Source organism: Oncorhynchus mykiss, chromosome 19, assembly GCF_013265735.2.
Source record: "Oncorhynchus mykiss isolate Arlee chromosome 19, USDA_OmykA_1.1, whole genome shotgun sequence".
Classification (NCBI taxonomy): domain Eukaryota; kingdom Metazoa; phylum Chordata; class Actinopteri; order Salmoniformes; family Salmonidae; genus Oncorhynchus; species Oncorhynchus mykiss.
Window position 1 is genome coordinate 62,273,601 of NC_048583.1, and position 22,343 is coordinate 62,295,943.

Genomic DNA, 22,343 nt, shown 5'->3' on the forward strand with positions numbered 1-22,343 from the left:
CATGTATTGGGGATGACCAGCAATGTCAGAAGAAGAGGAATATTGGGACAGGGAAACAGGTGGATTTCTGAGGGGGGAGGAGAAAGAAGTCGGAGGGGGTTGGGACAGGGGTACAAAGGTGGATTTCTGAGGGAGGAGGAATGGGGGGAGGAAAAATAGGAATATTGGGACAGGGTAACAGAGGTGGATTTCTGAGGGAGGAGGAATGGGGGGAGGAAAAAGAGGAATATTGGGACAGGGTAACAGAGGTGGATTTCTGAGAGAGAATAGAGGGAGGAGGAATGGGTGGAGGGGGGGGGGGGAAGAAGAGGATTGAGATGGCGTGTCGAAGAAGATTCATGCCGAGCACAAACGGAGTGACCCGCGTGCCAGACGGAGTTCTGGAGGTGAAATGGAAGTGAATGAGGGCGAGATAAGGTGTGGAAAAGAGCTCGGAGTCCTAGCCTGCCGTCCATGGGCCATGATAAAGAAGAATCTGTTCCAGTAGAAGTTTCATTTTTGTGGAAAGTGGATCCTTGACCTTTTGGTGGATCCATATGTGGTTTCAGGGTGGGTGGGGAAGGAGTTTAAGTAACCTGTAGTGGATTGGTGGTATTTGTTTTGTGTTTCTTCCGACCAGAGGGAGCGGGCAGTCCGTGTCACACAACCTTGGGTCAAGATCATTTTCTTGCTTTGTATTTAGGAATAGAGCACCATTGGAAAGGAGTGATTCCCGAGGTAGCTTTACGTGTGCAGGTGGAGAAATTGAAGTGTTTGTGGCGCCTGCCGTTTGGTGCCACGCAGACCCGGTGGTGAAACAGCAGTCACTGTCTGTCCTTTTTGAGTCTGAGTTTTTAGCTGACAAAGTCATGTCAACTGTACGGGTTGCCCATGTTGCTGGGGATCAGAAGTGTACGATGCAAGAGAGGCAGGTGGAGGTGGTCAGAGTAGTGCAGAAGGTGTCGTATGCTGAGGCAGTGAAATAGAGGACGGGTCAAGGGTGAGTAGTGAATCTGTGCCAACACAAAGGGTTTGGCCAAAGAGTGATATATGCTTCAGTAAGTTTGGCTTCATAGCAACTGTTATCAACTCCCGCACCTCTCTGATTCAGAGGGGTTGGGTTAAATGCGGAAGAAAGCATTCAGTTGTACAACTGACTAGGTATCCCCCCCTTTCCCTGTACAACTGACTAGGTATCCCCCCCTTTCCCTGTACAACTGACTAGGTATCCCCCCCTTTCCCTGTACAACTGACTAGGTATCCCCCCTTTCCCTGTACAACTGACTAGGTATCCCCCCTTTCCCTGTACAACTGACTAGGTATCCCCCCCTTTCCCTGTACAACTGACTAGGTATCCCCCCCTTTCCCTGTACAACTGACTAGGTATCCCCCCTTTCCCTGTACAACTGACTATGTAACCCCCCCCCCCTTTCCCTGTACAACTGACTAGGTATCCCCCCTTTCCCTGTACAACTGACTAGGTATCCCCCCTTTCCCTGTACAACTGACTAGGTATCCCCCCCTTTCCCTGTACAACTGACTAGGTAGCCCCCCCCTTTCCCTGTACAACTGACTAGGTATCCCCCCCCTTTCCCTGTACAACTGACTAGGTATCCCCCCCCTTTCCCTGTACAACTGACTAGGTATCCCCCCCTTTCCCTGTACAACTGACTAGGTATCCCCATCTTTCCCTTTACAACTGACTAGGTATTCCCCCCTTTCCCTGTACAACAGACTCCCTTGTCCCTTTCTCAACTGTATTGCAGAAATGGAACCCAAAGGACATCCACTCATCCAACAAACTTGACAACTGTGGGATGCGTTGGGAGTTTATTTGTTCAAAGTTCACCTTTATTTAACCAGGTAGGCTAGTTGAGAACACCTTTGTTTAACCAGGTAGGCTAGTTGTGAACAAGTTCTCATTTACAACTGCGACCTGGCCAAGAATAAAGCACAGCAGTGGGACATTCCCTGTGGAATGCTTTCAGACTCCCTTGAAGTCCATGTCCCTGACGAACTGAGGATGTCCTGAGGGGAAAAGTGGGTGCAACTCAATATTAGGAAGGTGTTCCTAATGGTTTTGTACACCGAGTGGATATTATGTCTCTCGTCATTCCCCTGAATGTGTGAGCACGGTCCTTTGATGTCCACGTGGGGGCAGGATCTTACAGTACAGTAAACGAACTGCACAATGGTGGAAGCTGACTCACAGTGAAATCATGTAAGCCTATTTTATAACAGCCACTACTGTTCAAACATAGTCATATGTTAAATATGTTCCCATGAAGTATGATTTAAAATTAAAATTAAATAATGTTATTTTCGGTTTCTGAGTTACTTCATTTCAAAAGGTGGATCCAATTGAAATCATGCAAAAACAATCTGAGGCTGTCTTTTAATGTCATAAGCAATAATGATAAACTAACAAGGTATACTTATTTGGTTAAAGTATAAATAAAGTGAGGTACATAAACTTGTGGTCCCCCCCCCCACACACACTCTATCCCTGGACCAAAGTGGGTTTTCCCCTCCACGCACTCTGTGTTTACGCAAACTCACTGCCTGTCTACGCAGGACGCAAAGTGAACTGGCCGAGATTCGGGCACCGACGTTGAGTTAAGAGTTGAGGGACGAAACATCTCCAACGATAACAACAACAAAAAACAACACATCAACAAAGCGCTTCTTGTGCCACTGGACACTGGATAAACATGCCTCTGACTTATTCTAAATGGGATTGTTATTGAAGTGCGCGATTTAACCCGATGCGGAAGATATGATGGGGATGATTGTCGAAGTAAACACAGGAGAAAGTTTACTCCTTTTGGAATATGAATGAATAGTCTTGATGCCACAACATAGCTAACTCACAGTGCACCAAGGCCATGATAGACAGCCTTTGCATACAGATGTCTTCTCTCTAGCTAGCTAGCTAGGTAATAGCGCTAAGCCTAAGTTACAGTAGGCAGTAAGTAACATTATACGTTCAGTCGTGACATTTAATTGAAATGGCTAACTAGCTGGCTATATGTTTTTTTTTTGTTTTTATCTACCAGGCTAACTATCTAAAATAGCAATAGAGTTTGCCAGTTAGCTAACTAGCTAATCATTGGTTTATCTAGTTAGCTAGAAACGCTTGAAAGGAAAGCCCGAGTTGGCTAACTAATTAGCTAGCGCACTAGGCGAGCTAACATATCAACTAGCTAGTAAATGAGACCGCTAACGAGTTGCTAGCCTAGCTTAGCCTAGCCTAGCTTAGCACTTTGTCCAATTTGAATCTCAGGTTATCGCTAACTAGTTTATATATGTGCTTTGCACTTCAATTAGCTCGCTAACAGTAAGACATGTTTTTTTTTTCTTTCTAGTTAGCATTTCCAAACTTTGCTCGATTTAGTGTACGGTTTAGCTAGTGTTTTATATATATATCTCTTAGTTAGCTCAAGCTGCCTTTTCCACCGTGCCTGGACTGACCGACCCGCACCAGGACAAGCCGGGGCCGATGCTGACAGTCCGGATCACGGCAACAGTAAGGAGCCATGCAGCCGCAACAAATATACGACTTTTCAAGTGACGAGAACAGTCACAAATGGCGAGGCCTCTTCGTCCAAGCGTTGCGAAAGGTAAATTTATCAACAATATGAAAGCATTTATATATATATTATTTTTTTTGACGTGGTGAGTTGATGGAAGCAATAGTTACTGACATGTCTGTAGCAACTGTTTGTTATTTCATTATAATTGTATACACGTGTTGCCCACTGTAAATTATACGGCGTTAACATAGGCCAACAACAAAAAAATATGCAACTTGGCTCTGAATCAGAGCGTCAAATGTCTACATGTTGTATGTAGGCAGAATCTGATGGTCCTTCCTTGTTTTCAATACAGATGCAGGGCCTACATGTAAAAGTGAAACAAGAGTGACGTTATCCAATAACCTTATTTGAGATCAGAGCCCGAACTGAAATGAGTGGGATGGCTCTTAATCATTAACTACCTTGTAATGCTGCATTTGCCAGAAACCGTCTATCCCTCAGCTTATCGCAATATGAATTAGCCTGCTATTTACTAGGCAAAAGCAACATGAGTACATGTTTAGTGTCCTGTTTCTCAAGTCACCGGTTTCAAAACGTGTGTGTTTTTTTTTTAAGGAAGTTTCGAGATGACAAGCCACTGAGCAGCACAGCCCTCCTAAACATTTTGATTGACACAACAGTTTCCATCATTTAATGTGAATAGGAATAATTGGTTCTAATAAGGGCATCTTCTTGCAGCGGTGCTTCAGTCAAGATTGTTTTTTTTGCATCCACATTTCTTACAGTAGCAGCCAGCCAGGTTCACTGTAGAGAGCAAGCAAAAGGAGCTGATGCACTTTGAGGTTTAGCCTAGCTCAAATGCACCCCATCCTTGCCTATCCCAATTCAATAAGACAACAGCCAAACGCTCAGTATCGATGGGTTGGTTGTTTTGTAACAAAACTGACACGTGCACAACAGACAGGGTTTTCTTCGATCAGGGGTGTCAAACTCATTCAATGGAGGGCCTAGTGTCTGTGTTGTTGTTTTTTTTCTTTTCAATTAACACCTAGACAACCAGGTGAGGGGAGTTACTTACTAATTAGTGACCTCAATTGATCAACCAAGCACAAAGGAGGAGAGAGAACCCTCAGACACTAGGCCCTCCGTGGAATGGAGTTTGACACGTGGCTAAGATTGACATGAAAAAATATTTAGTCTCCAATGTTTTATTGAAAACATAAATACATATATGCACAATGGGCACGTGTGTTGTCTCAAATACATCGTTACAATTGTTGGTTAGCAAGCTAGCATTATTTTTTTTGTTGCCATATTAGCATAGACGTGGCATCAGTCAAAGCACCTCAACAAGACATGGTGTCAAGAACGAGATAAAACTAGCTGAAACGAGCCCCCTAAGATTCCCCACGCGGCAGCTTCTCGCTGTTGTTGGTAGCCGTCTGGCCAGAATCACAAGGCCTAATAAACTTGCAGCTCGTTAATGGGGTGATGCTTGGTCTACATTAGGGCTGGGCGATATGGTCAAAATATTATATCGCTGTATCTAAAAATATATACTTTGGACGGTATGATGGTTGGTATATGCCAGTATTTTTAGTTTTTCATTAATAAAAGTTGTACATTTGCTTTGAGTAGTGAGTGATCCCTAGGATGGCAACACATACATTCTAAGTGATTTCAATGAGTCTTTCTCCATTCTGATTGGTTTATACTGTTCAACTTCAACCAAAACAAATTTTTAGCACTTTTATCATTTCGGTATTTGCAAGTGGTGGAAAAAGTACCCAATTGTCATACTTGAGTAACTTTCTGCTAATGGTATCTATACTTTTCCTCAAGTAAAAGTGAAAGTCACCCAGTAAAATACTACTTGAGTAAAAGTATTTGGTTTTAAATATACTTAAGTATCAACAGTAAATGTAATTGATAAAATGTACTTAAGTATCTAAAGTAAAAGTATAAATAATTTCAAATTCCTTATATTAAGCAAACCGGATGGCACAATTTTCTTGTTATTTTATTTTTTAATGTATGGATAGCCAGGGGTACACTCCCAACACTCAGAGATAATTTACAGATAGCCAGGGGCACACTCCAACACTCAGACATCATTTACAGATAGCCAGGGGCACACTCCAACACTCAGACATAATTTACAGATAGCCAGGGGCACACTCCCAACTCTCAGACATCATTTACAGATAGCCAGGGGCACACTCCAACACTCAGACATCATTTACAGATAGCCAGGGGCACACTCCAACACTCAGACATCATTTACAAACACAGCCTTTCTGATTAGTGAGTCCACCAGATCAGAGGCAGTAGATGACCAGGGATGTTCTCTTGATAAGTGTGTGAATTGGACCATTTTCCTGTCCTGCTAAGCATTCAAAAATGTAATGAGTACTTTTAGGTGTCAGGATAAATGTACGGAGTAAAAAGTACAGTATTTTCTTTAGGAATGTAGTGAAGTAGAAGTTAAAATATCAATAGTAAAGTACAAATACACCCCCAAAAAAACTACAGTAGTACTTGAAAGTATTTTTACTTAAGTATTTTACACCACTGCTCAGTTGAGATAATTTCCACACTTATATGTCGGGCTGCACGATATGGGAATATAAGCTAGGAATTATTTTTAACCAAATGTTGCAATTACGATTTGACTTGCGATTTAGAGCAAAACTGTTGTAATCATGGAAATAGAATGACTATTCTAATTCTATAGTTAGAATATGATCCTGGGCACTTTGAATACAGTGTTGTTTAAGATGACAATGAATTAAAATGCCAGGGAGGCGTTATTGTGACAGGGTAGGAACTAAAGTGTTGATAAGCGTTTCCTTGGGAGCCCTATAAGCTTTGGCTACATTGCATGTTTTCTCTTAGCTTCTTCGTGTAGCTAACATAGTCTTGCTTTGCATATTCCTCTTTGATTTAGAAGATGTTGCAAGAACAACATGCTGATTTAGGTCTACACCGTCACTGGTATTATCAGGCTTGTATTAGCTAGCTACGTTTGCTCTGACTCAGTACATTTATTAGCGATCTATTAGCATTAGTGGCTAATATTTAGCGTCTCACAAGATTTAGGGCAACTTGCTAAGTTGCATCAATACCGGTAAATCATAAAATATGGTATACCGCCAAGCCCTAGTCTACATTGTATCTGGCCATCCAGAATTACAACAAGGCCTAAGTAACTCGGAGCTCATTAATGGGGTAATGCTTGGATGGTCTACATTAGGAGTGCCAACCAGTCGGTCTTGATCTACTGGTCGATCGCAGAGTGCTTGCCAGTTGATCGTGAGATGATTATACATCTACTAAAATTCAGCCACACAAATCATATATAATAATATAATCTCTTTCTGTTTTAACGTTCGACATTCACAGCAATGTCTGAAAAGTCACGTGATTTACATAAAATATGACCAGTCCCTGCCCACTTATTGACCTATGGGGTCAGATGCCACCCGCCAACTCCAAGTCGAGGTCACGGTGATGCCAGACAGGTAGCTAGCTAGCTAACATTGTGTGGTCGACAGCAGCAGTAGTGAAGGGAATGATACAATATATATATATATATATATATATATATATATATATATATATATATATATATATATATATATATATATATATATTAATAATTTCCTCAAGGAATGGGGGGGGGAGATATATTTTTTTGTCATGTCAAACTCAAAATGTGTGCCTCACCTCACCTGCCATAATAGCAACGCTATCCCAAAGAAACCTAACAGAACAACATTTTAAAACCAAACACACACACACACAACCCAGGAAAGAGATTTTCCAGCAAAGACTGAATTACGAAGAAGAAATGTACAAGAACTAAAAAAAAAATCTACGGGCAGCGCAGCAGTCAATTTTCACAAGACCTGTGACCAAAAGGGAAGGCGGCAACTATAGCATCTTGTTGTGTGAGTCGCGTTCTTGCTAAGCATAAAAAGTTGTTCAAAGATGGGGAGATGATCAAGGAAGCATTTATTGAGGCTGCAGACTCGCTTTTTGGTTGATTTTTAAGAATAAGATTGAAATTATGGCTGCCATCAATGACATTCAGTTGTCCAGAAATACGGCGACAAGAAGATGTGAGGGAATAGCGGAGGACCTCGAGGATCAACTGAAGAAGGATATTGACAACGGCAACTGTTCAGTTTGACGAGTCCACAGATACGGTAGATGTGGCACAGTTATGCGTTTTCATCAGAATGCTATTTGACAACATGAGTACAAAGGAGAAACGACTTGCCATTTTTTTTCCACTGAAAGGACATGCAAAAGAGGCGAAGATATTTTTCAAGCTTTTATGGAGTTTGCTAACAAACACCAACTGTTTTTTTGGTAGCTTGTTTCCATGACTACCGATGGGGCGTCCGCTGTGGTAGGTCGCGTTAGTGGGTTCGTTGCATTGTGCAAAACGAGATGATTCTTCCCCGGACTTACTTAGTCATCGCTGCCTAATTCATCAGAGAGCTTTGTGCTGTGTTTTAGTCTAATTCATCAGAGAGCTTTGTGCTGTGTTTTAGTCTAATTCATCAGAGAGCTTTGTGCGGGGAAGATGTTAAACATGAAAGAGGGGATGGATGTTGCGATGAAGATTGTGTGTTCTAGTCGATCAAGAAGCCAGCGGAGGCTATTCCATGCTCACTTATTGTTATTTATTTATTTATTTTATATTTCACCTTTATTTAACCAGGTAGGCTAGTTGAGAACACCTTTATTTAACCAGGTGGGCTAGTTGAGAACACCTTTATTTAACCAGGTAGGCTAGTTGAGAACACCTTTATTTAACCAGGTAGGCTAGTTGAGAACAAGTTCTCATTTACTATTGCGACCTGGCCAAGATAAAGCGTAGCAATTCGACACATACAACAACACAGAGTTACACATGGGAGTAAAACAAACATACAGTCAATAATACAGTAGAACAAAAGAAAACAAAAAGTCTATATACAGTGAGTGCAAATGAGGTAAGATAAGGGAGTTAAGGCAATAAATAGGCCATGGTGGCGAAGTAATTACAATATAGCAATTAAACACTGGAATGGTAGATGTGCAGAAGATTAATGTGCAGGTAGAGATACTGGGGTGCAAAGGAGCAAAATAAATAAATAAATACCAGTATGGGGATGAGGTAGATAGATGGGCTGTTTACAGATAGGCTATGTATACAGGTGCTGTGATCTGTAAGCTGCTCTGACAGCTGGTGCTTAAAGCTAGTGAGGGAGATGTGAGTCTCCAGCTTCAGAGATTTTTGCAATTTGTTCCAGTCATGGGCAGCAGAGAACTGGAAGGAAAGACGACCAAAGGAGGAATTGGCTTTGGAGGTGACCAGTGAGATATACCTACTGGAGCGCGTGCTACGAGTGGGTGCTGCTATGGTGACCAGTGAGCTGAGATAAGGTGGGGCTTTACCTAGCAGAGACTTGTAGATAACCTGTAGCCAGTGGGTTTGGCGACGAGTATGAAGCGAGGGCCAACCAACGAGAGCGTACAGGTCGCAATGGTGGGTTGTGATTGGGGCTTTGGTGACAAAACAGATGGCACTGTGATAGACTGCATCCAAATTATTGAGTAGAGTGTTGGAGGCTATTTTATAGATGACATCACCGAAGTCGAGGATTGGTAGGATGGTCAGTTTTACGAGGGTATGTTTGGCAGCATGAGTGAAGGATGCTTTGTTGCTATACATGAAGCCGATTCTAGATTTAGTTTTGGATTGGAGATGCTTAATGTGAGTCTGGAAGAAGAGTTTACAGTCTAACCAGACACCCAGGTATTTATAGTTGTCCACGTATTCTAAGTCAGAGCCGTCCAGAGTAGTGATGCTGGACGGGCGAGCAGGTGCGGGCAGCGATCGATTGAAGAGCATGCATTTAGTTTTACTTGCGTTTAAGAGCAGTTAGAGGCCACGGAAGGAGAGTTGTAATGGCATTGAAGCTCGTCTGGAGGTTAGTTAATAACACAGTGTCCAAGGAGGGGCCAGAAGTATACAGAATGGTGTCGTCTGCGTAGAGGTGGATCAGAGAATCACCAGCAGCAAGAGCAACATCATTGATGTATACAGAAAAGAGAGTCGGCCCTAGAATTGATCCCTGTGGCACACCCATAGAGACTGTCAGAGGTCCGGACAACAGGCCCTCCGATTTGACTTAGAAGAGACCTGCTGCTGCACACGGATGTGGTTAAAAACATTTTAGGGAGATTCAGTGAGTTGTTGTCTGAAATCAAGGAGTTTCTCAAGGTCTCCAAACATACAGAATATGCACAGCTAGAGGACACACAGTGGCTCCTGGGTTGAGCTTTTCTCACTGACCTAACTTACATGCTTAACGAACTGAATGTAGAGCTGCAAAGGAAAATATGTCATCGACATGATCAGCTCTGTGAACACTTTTAAATGCAAACTAAAGTCGGCAACAAAAAAAAAAACGTCCCTTTTTTCAGGACCCTGACTTTCAAAGATAATTAGTAAAAATCCAAAACACTTCACAGATCTTCATTGTAAAGGGTTTAAACACTGTTTCACATGCTTGTTCAATGAACCATAAGCAATTAATGAACACGCACCTGTGGAACGGTCGTTAAGACACTAACAGCTTACAGATGGTAGGCAATTAAGGTCACAGTTATGGAAACTTAAGACACTAAAGAGGCCTTTCTACTGACACCAAAAGAAAGATGCCCAGGGTCCCTACTCATCTGCGTGAACGTGCCTTAGGCATGCTGCAAGGAGGCATGGGGACTGCAGATGTGGCCAGGGCAATAAACTGCAATGTCCGTACTGTGAGATGCCTAAGACAGCGCTACAGGGAGACAGGATGGACAGCTGATCATCCTCGTAGTGGCAGACCACGTGTAACAACACCTGCACAGGATCGGTACATCCGAACATCACACCCGTGGGACAGGTACAGGATGGCAACAACAGCTCCCCGAGTTACACCAGGAACGCACAATCACTCCATCAGTGCTCAGACTGTCTGCAATAGGCTGAGAGAGGCTGGACTGAGGGCTTGTAGGCCTGTTGAAAGGCAGGTCCTCACAAGACATCACCGGCAACAACGTCGCCTGTGGGCATAAACCCACCATTGCTGGACTAGGCAGGACTGGAAAAAAGTGCTCTTCACTGACGAGTCACAGTTTTGTCTCACCAGGGGTGATGGTCGGATTTGTGTTTATCGTCGAAGGAATGAGCGTTACACTGAGGCCTGTACTCTGGAGCGGGATCGATTTGGAGGTGGAGGGTCCGTCATGGTCTGGGGTGGTGTGTCAAAGCATCATCGGACTGAGCTTGTTGTCATTGCAGGCAATCTCAACGCTGTGCGTTACAGGGAAGACATTCTCCTCCCTCATGTGGTACCCCTCCTGCAGGCTCATCCTGACATGACTCTCCAGCATGACAATGCCACCAGCCATACTGCTCGTTCTGTGTGTGTGATTACCTGCAAGACGGGAATGTCAGTGTTCTGCCATGGCCAGCGAAGAGCCCGGATCTCAATCCCATTGAGCACGTCAGGGACCTGTTTGTTCAGAGGGTGAGGACTAGGGCCATTCCCCCTCCAGAAATGTTTGAGAACTTGCAGGTGCCTTGGTGGAAGAGTGGGGTAACATCTCACAGCAATAACAGGCAAATCTGGTGCAGTCCATGAGGAGGAGATGCACTGCCGTACTTAATGCAGCTGTTGGCCACACCAGATACTGACTGTTACTTTTGATTTTGACCTCCCCCCTTTGTTCAGGGACACATTATTCCATTTCTGTTAGTCACATGTCTGTGGAACTTGTTAAATTTATGTCTCAGTTGTTGAATCTTGTTATGATCATACAATTATTTACACATGTTAAGTTTGCTGACAAATAAACGCAGTTGACAGTGAGAGGACATTTTCTTTTTTTTTGCTGCTCACAAGAAAGCTGCAACGTAACTTCTTTCAACACATGTATTCAGACCCTGAACGTCACGGGATACAGCACAGCTTGACGGACGGAGCAAGTCCAGAGCATCTCATCTGAGTTCGACGGTCGTTTCACTGACGTTGCATCACTTGAGCCCGTCGCCACTTTTTATGTGTGCTTTCCGTTTGGCGCAGGCATAAATGTGGAAGTCATTGCCTCCAAAAATGAGACCATTTTTTTTTTTTTTCTTCAGTTGGCCCACAACTATAGCAGAAACTGAAATTGTCGACCTTCAAAATGGCGTTCGGCTGAAATCCAAGGGCAGCCACTGAGATGAAAGAAGAGTTCTGGGAAGCTGGAGGAAAAGTATCCCAACATAAGAAGATGTGCTCTCAATTTTATCAACCCTTTTTTCTGATCAACCTACTTCCTGTGAGTCTGCATTTCCTCACATGAAGATAATTAAATCCAAGTACAGATCTAGTATGACTGATGACCACGTTGTGAGAGACTTGCAACAAGCTGCTACAGCCCTGGCTATGACAAACGACTTGCCTCCACCCAAATGCCAAAAGTCACACTACGGTTGAGAACTGAAATTTGTTGCACTTATTTGTGTAAAACATGCTATTGGTCCATGTTATATTTGGGTGTCAGATAGGTATCATAGCAGCAGGTCCATACTCGGTGGTGTGATGGCTTTTCATACAGTTTGATGGTTGGTTTAGAGACGGGTAGATCTCCATCTGGTTGGCAAATGGGGAAAAAGTAGATCTCCATCTGGTTGGCAAATGGGGAAAAAGTAGATCTCCATCTGGTTGGCAAATGGGGAGAAAGTAGATCTCATGTCAAAGGTTGGGCAATACCTGGTCTAAATTGTGTCTGGCCATCCAGAATCACAGCAAGGCCTATGTAACTTGGAGCTTATTTAATGGTGGTAATGATTGGATGGTCTACATTGACTCTGGCCATCCAGAATCACAGCAAGGCCTATGTAACTTGGAGCTCATTTAATGGTGGTAATGATTGGATGGTCTACATTGACTCTGGCCATCCAGAATCACAGCAAGGCCTATGTAACTTGGAGCTCATTTAATGGTGGTAATGATTGGATGGTCTACATTGACTCTGGCCATCCAGAATCACAGCAACACACAGATTCTGCTCCATCGAAGCGATTACATCACTTTCATGATGTTGTCAGCTAACCCGTCTTATTTCTTTAATATCTTCATATGTTAGTGTGTACCCGATCCTAAAGAACATCTGAGCTGCTCTGCAGCTGTCTCATAGTGTAGTTTCCCCTTCTCTAAATAGACAACTTGATTTTCAAAAACCCGTAATAGAAGCCTGCGTGGCGGGAAACATTTTGAGCCAGAGGACATGTGTCGTCTGTCTCTTTGTGGCCGTTTACATCTTTCACTCTTTTTCTCTCCCCTCTGTCTTCCTCCCCCTCTCTTTTCCTCCCCCTCTCTTTTCCTCCCCCTCTCTCTTCCTCCCCCTCTCTCTTCCTCCCCCTCTGTCTTCCTCCCCCTCTCTCTTCCTCCCCCTCTCTCTTCCTCCCCCTCTCTCTTCCTCCCCCTCTCTTTTCCTCCCCCTCTGTCTTCCTCCCCCTCTCTCTTCCTCCCCCTCTCTCTTCCTCCCCCTCTCTTTTCCTCCCCCTCTCTTTTCCTCCCCCTCTCTCTTCCTCCCCCTCTCTCTTCCTCCCCCTCTCTCTTCCTCCCCCTCTCTCTTCCTCCCCCTCTCTCTTCCTCCCCCTCTCTCTGGCGCTCATCTGAACCTGTTAAACCATACAGGCTTGTAGCCCAGCTGGGTTTCTGGGTAATTCCATGTAAAAGGACCATGAGCACCAACATGTGAAGTTCATAGGAGCATATTAAATTAGGTGTCAGATGAAAACTGATAGTCTGTATTTTTGGGACATGAATAAGGGAAGTATTCAGACCCTTCACTTTATCCACATGTTGTAACGTTACAGCTTTATTCTAAAATTGATTAAAATTGTTTTTTTTCCCCCTCATCAATCTACACACAATACCCCATAATGGCAAAGCAAAACAAATTTAAATTTTGGCAAATTTAAATAAATTTAAAAAATCCCATTTTACATAAGTATTCAGACCCTTTACTCAGTACCTTTTGGCAGCAATTACAGTCTTCTTGGGTATGACGCTACAAGCTTGGCACACTTATATTTGTGGATTTTCTCACATTCTCCTCTGCAGATCTTCTCAAGCTCTGTCAGGTTGGATGGGGAGCATCGCTGCACAGCTATTTTCACGTCTCTCCATAGATGTTAGATCGGGTTCAAGTCCGCGCTCTGGCTGGGCCACTCAAGGACATTCAGAGACTTGTCCCGAAGCCACTCCTGCGTTGTCTCGGCTGTGTGCTTAGGGTCGTTGTCCTGTTGGAAGGTGAACCAGAGGGTGGGTGGGGGGGGGGGATGTGACCAGACGAGGGGGGGACAGCCTCTGTGTTAAAGAATAGGACGGCCTCTGTTAAAGAATAAGACGGCCTCTGTTAAAGAATAGGACGGCCTCTGTTAAAGAATAGGACGGCCTCTGTTAAAGAATAGGACGGCCTCTGTGTTAGAGAATGGGACGGCCTCTGTGTTAGAGAATGGGACGGCCTCTGTGTTAGAGAATGGGACGGCCTCTGTGTTAGAGAATGGGACGGCCTCTGTGTTAGAGAATGGGACGGCCTCTGTGTTAGAGAATGGGACGGCCTCTGTGTTAGAGAATGGGACGGCCTCTGTGTTAGAGAATGGGACGGCCTCTGTGTTAGAGAATAGGTTCTAATCCGATTAGAAATAATGCAGGTAATCAGCATGTTATACCACACGCAGGCCCCAAATCCTTTCTTTCTGATAGCTGTGGTTGTGTCTCACAATGTTTGAATATAACTGTTGCGTCAACACCGTGGTCACAGTGCGATCCAATGCTTCCTTCTAGTCCATCTCGTGCTGTCAGATTCAGATCCCTGCAGTGAGGTCCAACAGTACTGGGACAGTAGTGACCCATTTTGTGGTTGTTTTGGCTCTGTACTCCGGCTCTTTGGGTTTTGAAAATGATACAATGACTATGATGTTAAAGCTTTCATTTTAGGGTATTTTCATCTGTATTGGGTGAACTGTTTTTAGAAATTACAGCACTTTCTTGTACATAATCACCTCCATTTTAGGGGACTAAAAGTATTGGGACAAATTCACTTATGTCTATTAAAGTAGTGAAGTTTAGTATTTGGTCCCATGTTCCTAGTGTAACAGTATAATTTTAAACCGTCCCCTCGCCCATACCCGGGCGCGAACCAGGCACCTTCTGCACACATCAACAGTCACCCTCGAAGCATCGTTACCCATCGCTCCACAAAAGCCGCGGCCCTTGCAGAGCAAGGGGAACTACTACTTCAAGGTCTCTGAGCAAGTGACGTCACTGATTGAAACGCTATTTAGCGCGCACCGCTAACTAAGCTAGCCGTTTCACATCCGTTACACTAGCACACAATGATTACTTTCAAGCTTGTGAAGTGGGAACCATTTTCAGATGTATTTTGGGGCCACATCAAGATGAATGGTAAATGACGTATTGTGTCATGTTGGAATCACTTTTATTGAAAAATAAAACATATGTTTCTAAACACTTCTACATTAATGTGGATGCTACCATGATTACGGATAATCCTGACGAGTGAGAAAGTTAGAGTCATAAATATCATACCATCCAAAAAATGCTAACCATCCCTGTTATTGTAATGGTGAGAGGTTAGCATGTCTTGGTGTTATGACATAAAATGCTAACCTCCTGTGTTATTGTAATGGTGAGAGGTTAGCATGTCTTGGTGTTATGACATAAAATGCTAACCTCCCCTGTTATTGTAATGGTGAGAGGTTAGCATGTCTTGGTGTTATGACATAAAATGCTAACCTCCTGTGTTATTGTAATGGTGAGAGGTTAGCATGTCTTGGTGTTATGACATAGAATGCTAACTTCCCCTGTTATTGTAATGGTGAGAGGTTAGCATGTCTTGGGGGTGTGATATAAAATGCTAACCTCCCCTGTTATTGTAATGGTGAGAGGTTAGCATGTCTTTGTGGTATGACATAAAATGCTAACCATCCCTGTTATTGTAATGGTGAGAGGTTAGCATGTCTCGGGGGTATGATATAAAATGCTAACCATCCCTGTTATTGTAATGGTGAGAGGTTAGCATGTCTTGGTGTTATGACATAAAATGCTAACCATCCCTGTTATTGTAATGGTGAGAGGTTAGCATGTCTCGGGGGTATGATATAAAATGCTAACCCCTCCCTGTTATTGTAATGGTCAGATGTTAGCATGTATTGGGGTGGGGGTATGAAATGTGTGAATCTGTAACTTTCTCACTTATCATTAATCACTTCTTGTAATGCAAAAACAACAACCATTGATGTGAGATGGTTGTGTGTGGTTTGTTCTCTTAAAGATGTGGTTTATTTTGTAAACCTAGGCTTATATTTGTTTCACCCAAGCTTAGCCTACTTTGTCTGTTTGCAGATGTTACAGTATGTGTGACTTCATCCCTCCCAGCACCTTCATCTTCTTCAATCAGCCTTTCTTTCCCCATCCATCTAAAGACTGTCAACTAGAAGCCAGTCAGTCAGTTTGTCACTCAGCCAGCCAGTCAGTATGTCACTCAGCCAGCCAGTCAGTTTGTCACTCAGCCAGCCAGTCAGTTTGTCACTCAGCCCGCCAGTCACTCAGCCAGTCAGTCAGTTTGTCACTCAGCTAGTCAGTCAGTATGTCACTCAGCCCGCCAGTCACGCAGCCAGCCAGTCAGTATGTCACTCAGCCCGCCAGTCACTCAGCCAGCCAGTCAGTCAGTTTGTCACTCAGCCAGCCAGTCAGTTTGTCACTCAGCCAGCCAGTCAGTTTGTCACTCAGCCAGTCACTCAGCCAGCCAGTCAGTTTGTCACTCAGCCAGCCAGTCAGTTTGTCACTCAGCCAGCCAGTCAGTTTGTCACTCAGCCCGCCAGTCAGTTTGTCACTCAGCCCGCCAGTCATTTTGTCTCTCAGCCAGCCAGTCAGTTTGTCACTCAGCCAGCCAGTCAGTTTGTCACTCAGCCAGTCACTCAGCCAGCCAGTCAGTTTGTCACTCAGCCAGCCAGTCAGTTTGTCACTCAGCCAGCCAGTCAGTTTGTCACTCAGCCCGCCAGTCAGTTTGTCACTCAGCCCGCCAGTCATTTTGTCTCTCAGCCAGCCAGTCAGTTTGTCACTCAGCCAGCCAGTCAGTTTGTCACTCAGCCAGCCAGTCAGTTTGTCACTCAGCCAGTCACTCAGCCACAGATCTATAGGAATCACATTGTCACAACTGGTCCTGTAGATTACACCACCTGATGAATGTGCCCAATCACTCTAAACAGGCAGTAAATATGAAGCAGCCATGCTGTTTGTCTCTCTCTGTCTGGCTGTCTCTCTCTGTCTGCCTGTTTCTCTCTCTCTGTGTCAGTCTCTCTCTCTGTGTCAGTCTCTCTCTCTCTCTCTGCCTGTCTCTCTCTCTCTTTCTCTCTGTTTGTCTCTCTCTCTGCCTGTCTCTCTCTCTCTCTCTCTCTCTGCCTGTCTCTGTGTCAGTCTCGCTCTCTCTCTGCCTGTCTCTCTCTGTGTCAGTCTCTCTTTCTCTCTCTCTGTCTCTGTCTGTGTCTCTCTGTCTGTCTGAAACCATATCTGACCATGAATAAAGGCTCCAGGTCCTGCTCTGACTCCAGAGGCTGTACGGTGTTTCCTCCGACACATTGGTGCGACTGGCTTTCCGGGTTAAGCGAGCAGTGTTGTCAAGAAGCAGTGTGGCTTGGCAGGGTCGTGTTTCAGAGGACGCATGGCCCTCCACCTTCGCCTCTCCCGGGTCCGTAGATTTTACCAATTGGGGTAGGAAAAGGAGTCAAAAAACAAATACATTTGGAATCCGGGAGGAAGGGACTACCTGAATGTAACGCTAATTTCGTTAACAAAGTATTTGTCACGTTTTTTAAAAAGCTGTAGACTAACTGTGAAATGCTTACCACTGGGTCCGTTTTCTATTAATGCATTGCTAAAAATACTTAAAAATATATATATAAATACAAGTGACCCGGCTAAGTGAAACTGAGGGCAGCTGGTGGTGGGTTTCGTTTTGGTGTTATTCGTTTCACTGTCTGTCTCAACACGTTCCTCAACATGCTTGCCCTGAGGGGAAGACAGCCTGTCAGAGAGAGAGAGAGAGAGAGATAGTCAAAACCATAAACCTCTCTCTCTATCTGTGACTCACTCCTGAGGGGCTTTCTTGCCTGGGCAGGAAGAGGAAGTAGTTTTAGGGGGACCTGTCCTCTCTGCTAGCCTGGTCTCAGATCTGTTGTCTCCTTCTATAGCCTGGTCCCAGATCTGTTGTCTCCTTCTGTAGCCTGGTCTCAGATCTGTTGTCTCCTTCTGTAGCCTGGTCTCAGATCTGTTGTCTCCTTCTATAGCCTGGTCCCAGATCTGTTGTCTCCTTCTGTAGCCTGGTCTCAGATCTGTTGTCTCCTTCTGTAGCCTGGTCTCAGATCTGTTGTCTCCTTCTATAGCCTGGTCCCAGATCTGTTGTCTCCTTCTGTAGCCTGGTCTCAGATCTGTTGTCTCCTTCTGTAGCCTGGTCTCAGATCTGTTGTCTCCTTCTATAGCCTGGTCCCAGATCTGTTGTCTCCTTCTGTAGCCTGGTCTCAGATCTGTTGTCTCCTTCTATAGCCTGGTCTCAGATCTGTTGTCTCCTTCTATAGCCTGGTCTCAGATCTGTTGTCTCCTTCTATAGCCTGGTCTCAGATCTGTTGTCTCCTTCTATAGCCTGGTCCCAGATCTGTTGTCTCCTTCTGTAGCCTGGTCCCAGATCTGTTGTCTCCTTCTATAGCCTGGTCCCAGATCTGTTGGCTCCTCCTATAGCCTGGTCCCAGATCTGTTGTCTCCTATAGCCTGGTCCCAGATCTGTTGGCTCCTATAGCCTGGTCCCAGATCTGTTGTCTCCTCTTATAGCCTGGTCCCAGATCTGTTGTCTCCTCCTATAGCCTGGTCTAAGATCTGTTGTCTCCTCTTATAGCCTGGTCCCAGATCTGTTGTCTCCTTCTATAGCCTGGTCTCAGATCTGTTGTCTCCTCTTATAGCCTGGTCCCAGATCTGTTGTCTCCTATAGCCTGGTCCCAGATCTGTTGTCTCCTTCTATAGCCTGGTCCCAGATCTGTTGTCTCCTCTTATAGCCTGGTCCCAGATCTGTTGTCTCCTTCTATAGCCTGGTCCCAGATCTGTTTGTGGACTTGCCTATTCCAGTGATGTCATTTGTCAAGGCAAATATAACAATGAGTGACAAGGAGTTGGCATGAAAGCAGCAAATCAAATGTTTATTTGTCACACGCTTCATAAACAAACCAGGTGTAGACTAACAGTGAAATGCTTACTGATGGGTCCTTTCCAACAATGCAGAGAAAAACATTACAGAAAAATAATAACACAAGGAATAAATACATAGTGGATACCAGGTACTAACATGGTTATATACAGGGAGTACCAGGTAATAACATGGTTATATACAGGAAGTACCAGGTAATAACATGGCTATATACAGGGAGTACCAGGTAATATCATGGCTATATACAGGAAGTGCCAGGTAATATCATGGCTATATACAGGAAGTACCAGGTAATATCATGGCTATATACAGGGAGTACCAGGTAATATCATGGCTATATACAGGAAGTACCAGGTAATAACATGGCTATATACAGGGAGTACCAGGTAATAACATGGCTATATACAGGAAGTACCAGGTAATAACATGGCTATATACAGGAAGTACCAGGTAATAACATGGCTAAATAGACGGGGCACCAGTACAGAGTCGATCTGCAGGGGTACGAGGTAATTAAGGTAGATATATACACACACATAGGTAGGGATAAAGTGACTGGATAGATAATAAACAGTAACGGCAGTGTATGTAATGTGCAAAAAGGGTCAATGCGGATATTCCGGGTAGTTATTGATTTAACTATTGTTAACTATTTAACTATTGATTTAACCGCTTGTGGGTAGAAGCTGTTCAGAGTCCTGTTGGTTCCAGGCTGGGGTTGCATCGGTACCGCTTGCCGTGCGGTAGCAGAGTATACAGTCTATGGCTGGAGTCTTTGATTTTTTTTCTAGGGCCTTTCTCTGACACCGCCTGGCATCGAGGTCCTGGGTGACAGGGAGCTCAGCCTCAGTGATGTACTGGGCCGTACGCACTGCCCTCTAGCTCCTTGCAGTCAAATGCAAAGCAGTTGCCATACCAGGCGGCGATGCAGCCAGTCAAGATGCTCTCAGTGGTGCAGCTGTATAACTTTTTGAGGATCTGAGGGCCCATGCTGAATCTATTCAGCCTCCAGAATGTGAGGAGGTGTTGTCGCGCCCTCTTCACGACTGTGTTGATGTGTGTGGACCATGATAGTTCTTAGTGATGTGGCCACCGAGGAACTTGAAGCTCTCAACCTGCTCCACTGCAGTCCTGTCGATGAGAATGGGGGTGTGGTTGGACCATGATAGTTCTTAGTGATGTGGCCACCGAGGAACTTGAAGATCTTGACCTGCTCCACGACAGCCCAGTCGATGTGAACGTGCTTGCGTTGGTGTGGATGGGGGCGTGGCTCGACCCTCTGTTTCCTGTAGTCCACACAGCTCCTCTGTCTTGCTCACGTTGAGGGAAAGGTTGTTGTCCTGGCACCACACAGCCAGGTCTCTGACCTCCTCCCTGTAGTCTGTCACGTCGACTTTGGTGATCAGGCCTTCCACTGTTGTGTCGTCAGCAAACTTAATGATGGTGTTGGAATCGTGCTTGGCCACGCAGTCGTGGCTGAACAGGGAGTACAGGAGGGTCTAAGCACACACCCCTGAGGGGCCCCCCGTGTTGAGGGTCAGCGTGGCAGATGTATTGTTGCCTAACCTCACCACCTGGGGACGGCCCGTCAGGAAGTCCAGGATCCAGTTGCAGAGGGAGGTGTTTAGTCCCAGGGTCCTTAGCTTAGAGATGAGCTTTGAGGGCACCATGGTGTTGAACGCTGAGCTGTAGTCAATGAATAGCATTCTGACATAGGTGTTCATTTTGTCCAGCTGGGAAAGAGCAGTGTGGAGTGCAATAGAGATTGCGTCACCTGTGGATCTGTTGGGGCAGTATGCAAAATTGGAGTGGGTCTATGGTTTCTGGGATAATGGTGTTGATGTGAACCATGACCAGCCTTTCAAAACTTCATGGCTACAGACGTGAGTGCTACGGGTCTGTAGTCATTTAGGCAGGTTGCCTTTGTGTACTTGGGCACAGGGACTATGGTGGTCTGCTTCCCCCAAGACTAAGGAGATGATTGTGGACTACAGGAAAAGGAGCACCGAGCACGTCCCCATTCTCATCGACGGGGCTGTAGTGGAGCAGGTTGAGAACTTCAAGTTCCTTGGTGTCCACATCAACAACAAACTAGAATGGTCCAAACACACCAAGACAGGTGTGAAGAGGGCACGACAAAGCCTATTCCACCTCAGGAGTCTAAAAAGATTTGGCACGGGTCCTGAGATCCTCAGAAGGTTCTACAGCTGCACCATCGAGAGCATCCTGACCGGTTGCATCACTGCCTGGTACGGCAATTGCTCGGCCTCCGACCGCAAGGTGCTAGAGAGGGTAATGCGTATGGCCCAGTACATCACTGGGGCCAAGCTTCCTGCCATCCAGGACCTCTATACCAGGCGGTGTCAGAGGAAGTCCCTAAAAATTGGCAAAGACTCCAGCCACCCCAGTCATAGACTGTTCTCTCTGCTACCGCACGGCAAGCGGTACCGGAGTGCCAAGTCTAGGTCAAAAAGGCTTCTCAACAGTTTTTACCCCCAAGCCATAAGACTCCTGAACAGGAACCAAATGGTTACCCGGAATATTTGCATTGTGTGCCCCCCCCAACCCCTCTTTTACGCTGCTGCTATTCTCTGTTTATCATATATGCATAGTCACTTTAACTATACATTCATGTACATACTACCTCAATTGGGCCGACCAACCAGTGCTCCCGCACATTGGCTAACCGGGCTATCTGCATTGTGTCCCACCACCCACCAACCCCTCTTTTTACGCTGCTGCTACTCTCTGTTCATCATATATGCATAGTCACTTTAACCATATCTACATGTACATACTACCTCAATCAGCCTGACTAACCGGTGTCTGTATGTAGCCTCGCTACTGTATGTAGCCTCTCTACTGTATGTAGCCTCTCTACTGTATATAGCCTCGCTACTGTATGTAGCCTCGCTACTGTATGTAGCCTCTCTACTGTATGTAGCCTCTCTACTGTATGTAGCCTCTACTGTATATAGCCTCTACTGTATATAGCCTCTCTACTGTATATAGCCTCTACTGTATATAGCCTCTACTGTATATAGCCTCTACTGTATATAGCCTCTCTACTGTATATAGCCTCTCTACTGTATATAGCCTCTCTACTGTATATAGCCTCTCTACTGTATATAGCCTGTCTACTGTATATAGCCTCTCTACTGTATATAGTCTCTCTACTGTATATAGCCTCTACTGTATATAGCCTCTCTACTGTATATAGCCTCTCTACTGTATATAGCCTCTCTACTGTATATAGCCTCTCTACTGTATATAGCCTCTCTACTGTATATAGCCTCTACTGTATATAGCCTCTCTACTGTATATAGCCCCTCTACTGTATATAGCCTCTCTACTGTATATAGCCCCTCTACTGTATATAGCCCCTCTACTGTATATAGCCCCTCTACTGTATATAGCCCCTCTACTGTATATAGCCTCTCTACTGTATATAGCCTCTCTACTGTATATAGCCTGTCTACTGTATATAGCCTCTACTGTATATAGCCTCTCTAC

The 22,343-nt window shown here is 44.8% G+C and overlaps 1 protein-coding gene across 1 annotated transcript in view; it reads left to right on the forward strand.

The window, feature by feature from the left end:
- Window positions 1-2,510: 2,510 nt before the first annotated feature.
- Window positions 2,511-22,343, forward strand: part of sos2 (son of sevenless homolog 2 (Drosophila)) — a 103,407-nt gene continuing 83,574 nt past the window's right edge. The window contains exon 1 of the mRNA XM_036955323.1: window positions 2,511-3,599. Within this exon, the coding sequence (XP_036811218.1) occupies window positions 3,516-3,599 (84 nt within the window). The 5' untranslated portion in view covers window positions 2,511-3,515. The remainder of the gene's footprint in view (window positions 3,600-22,343) is intronic.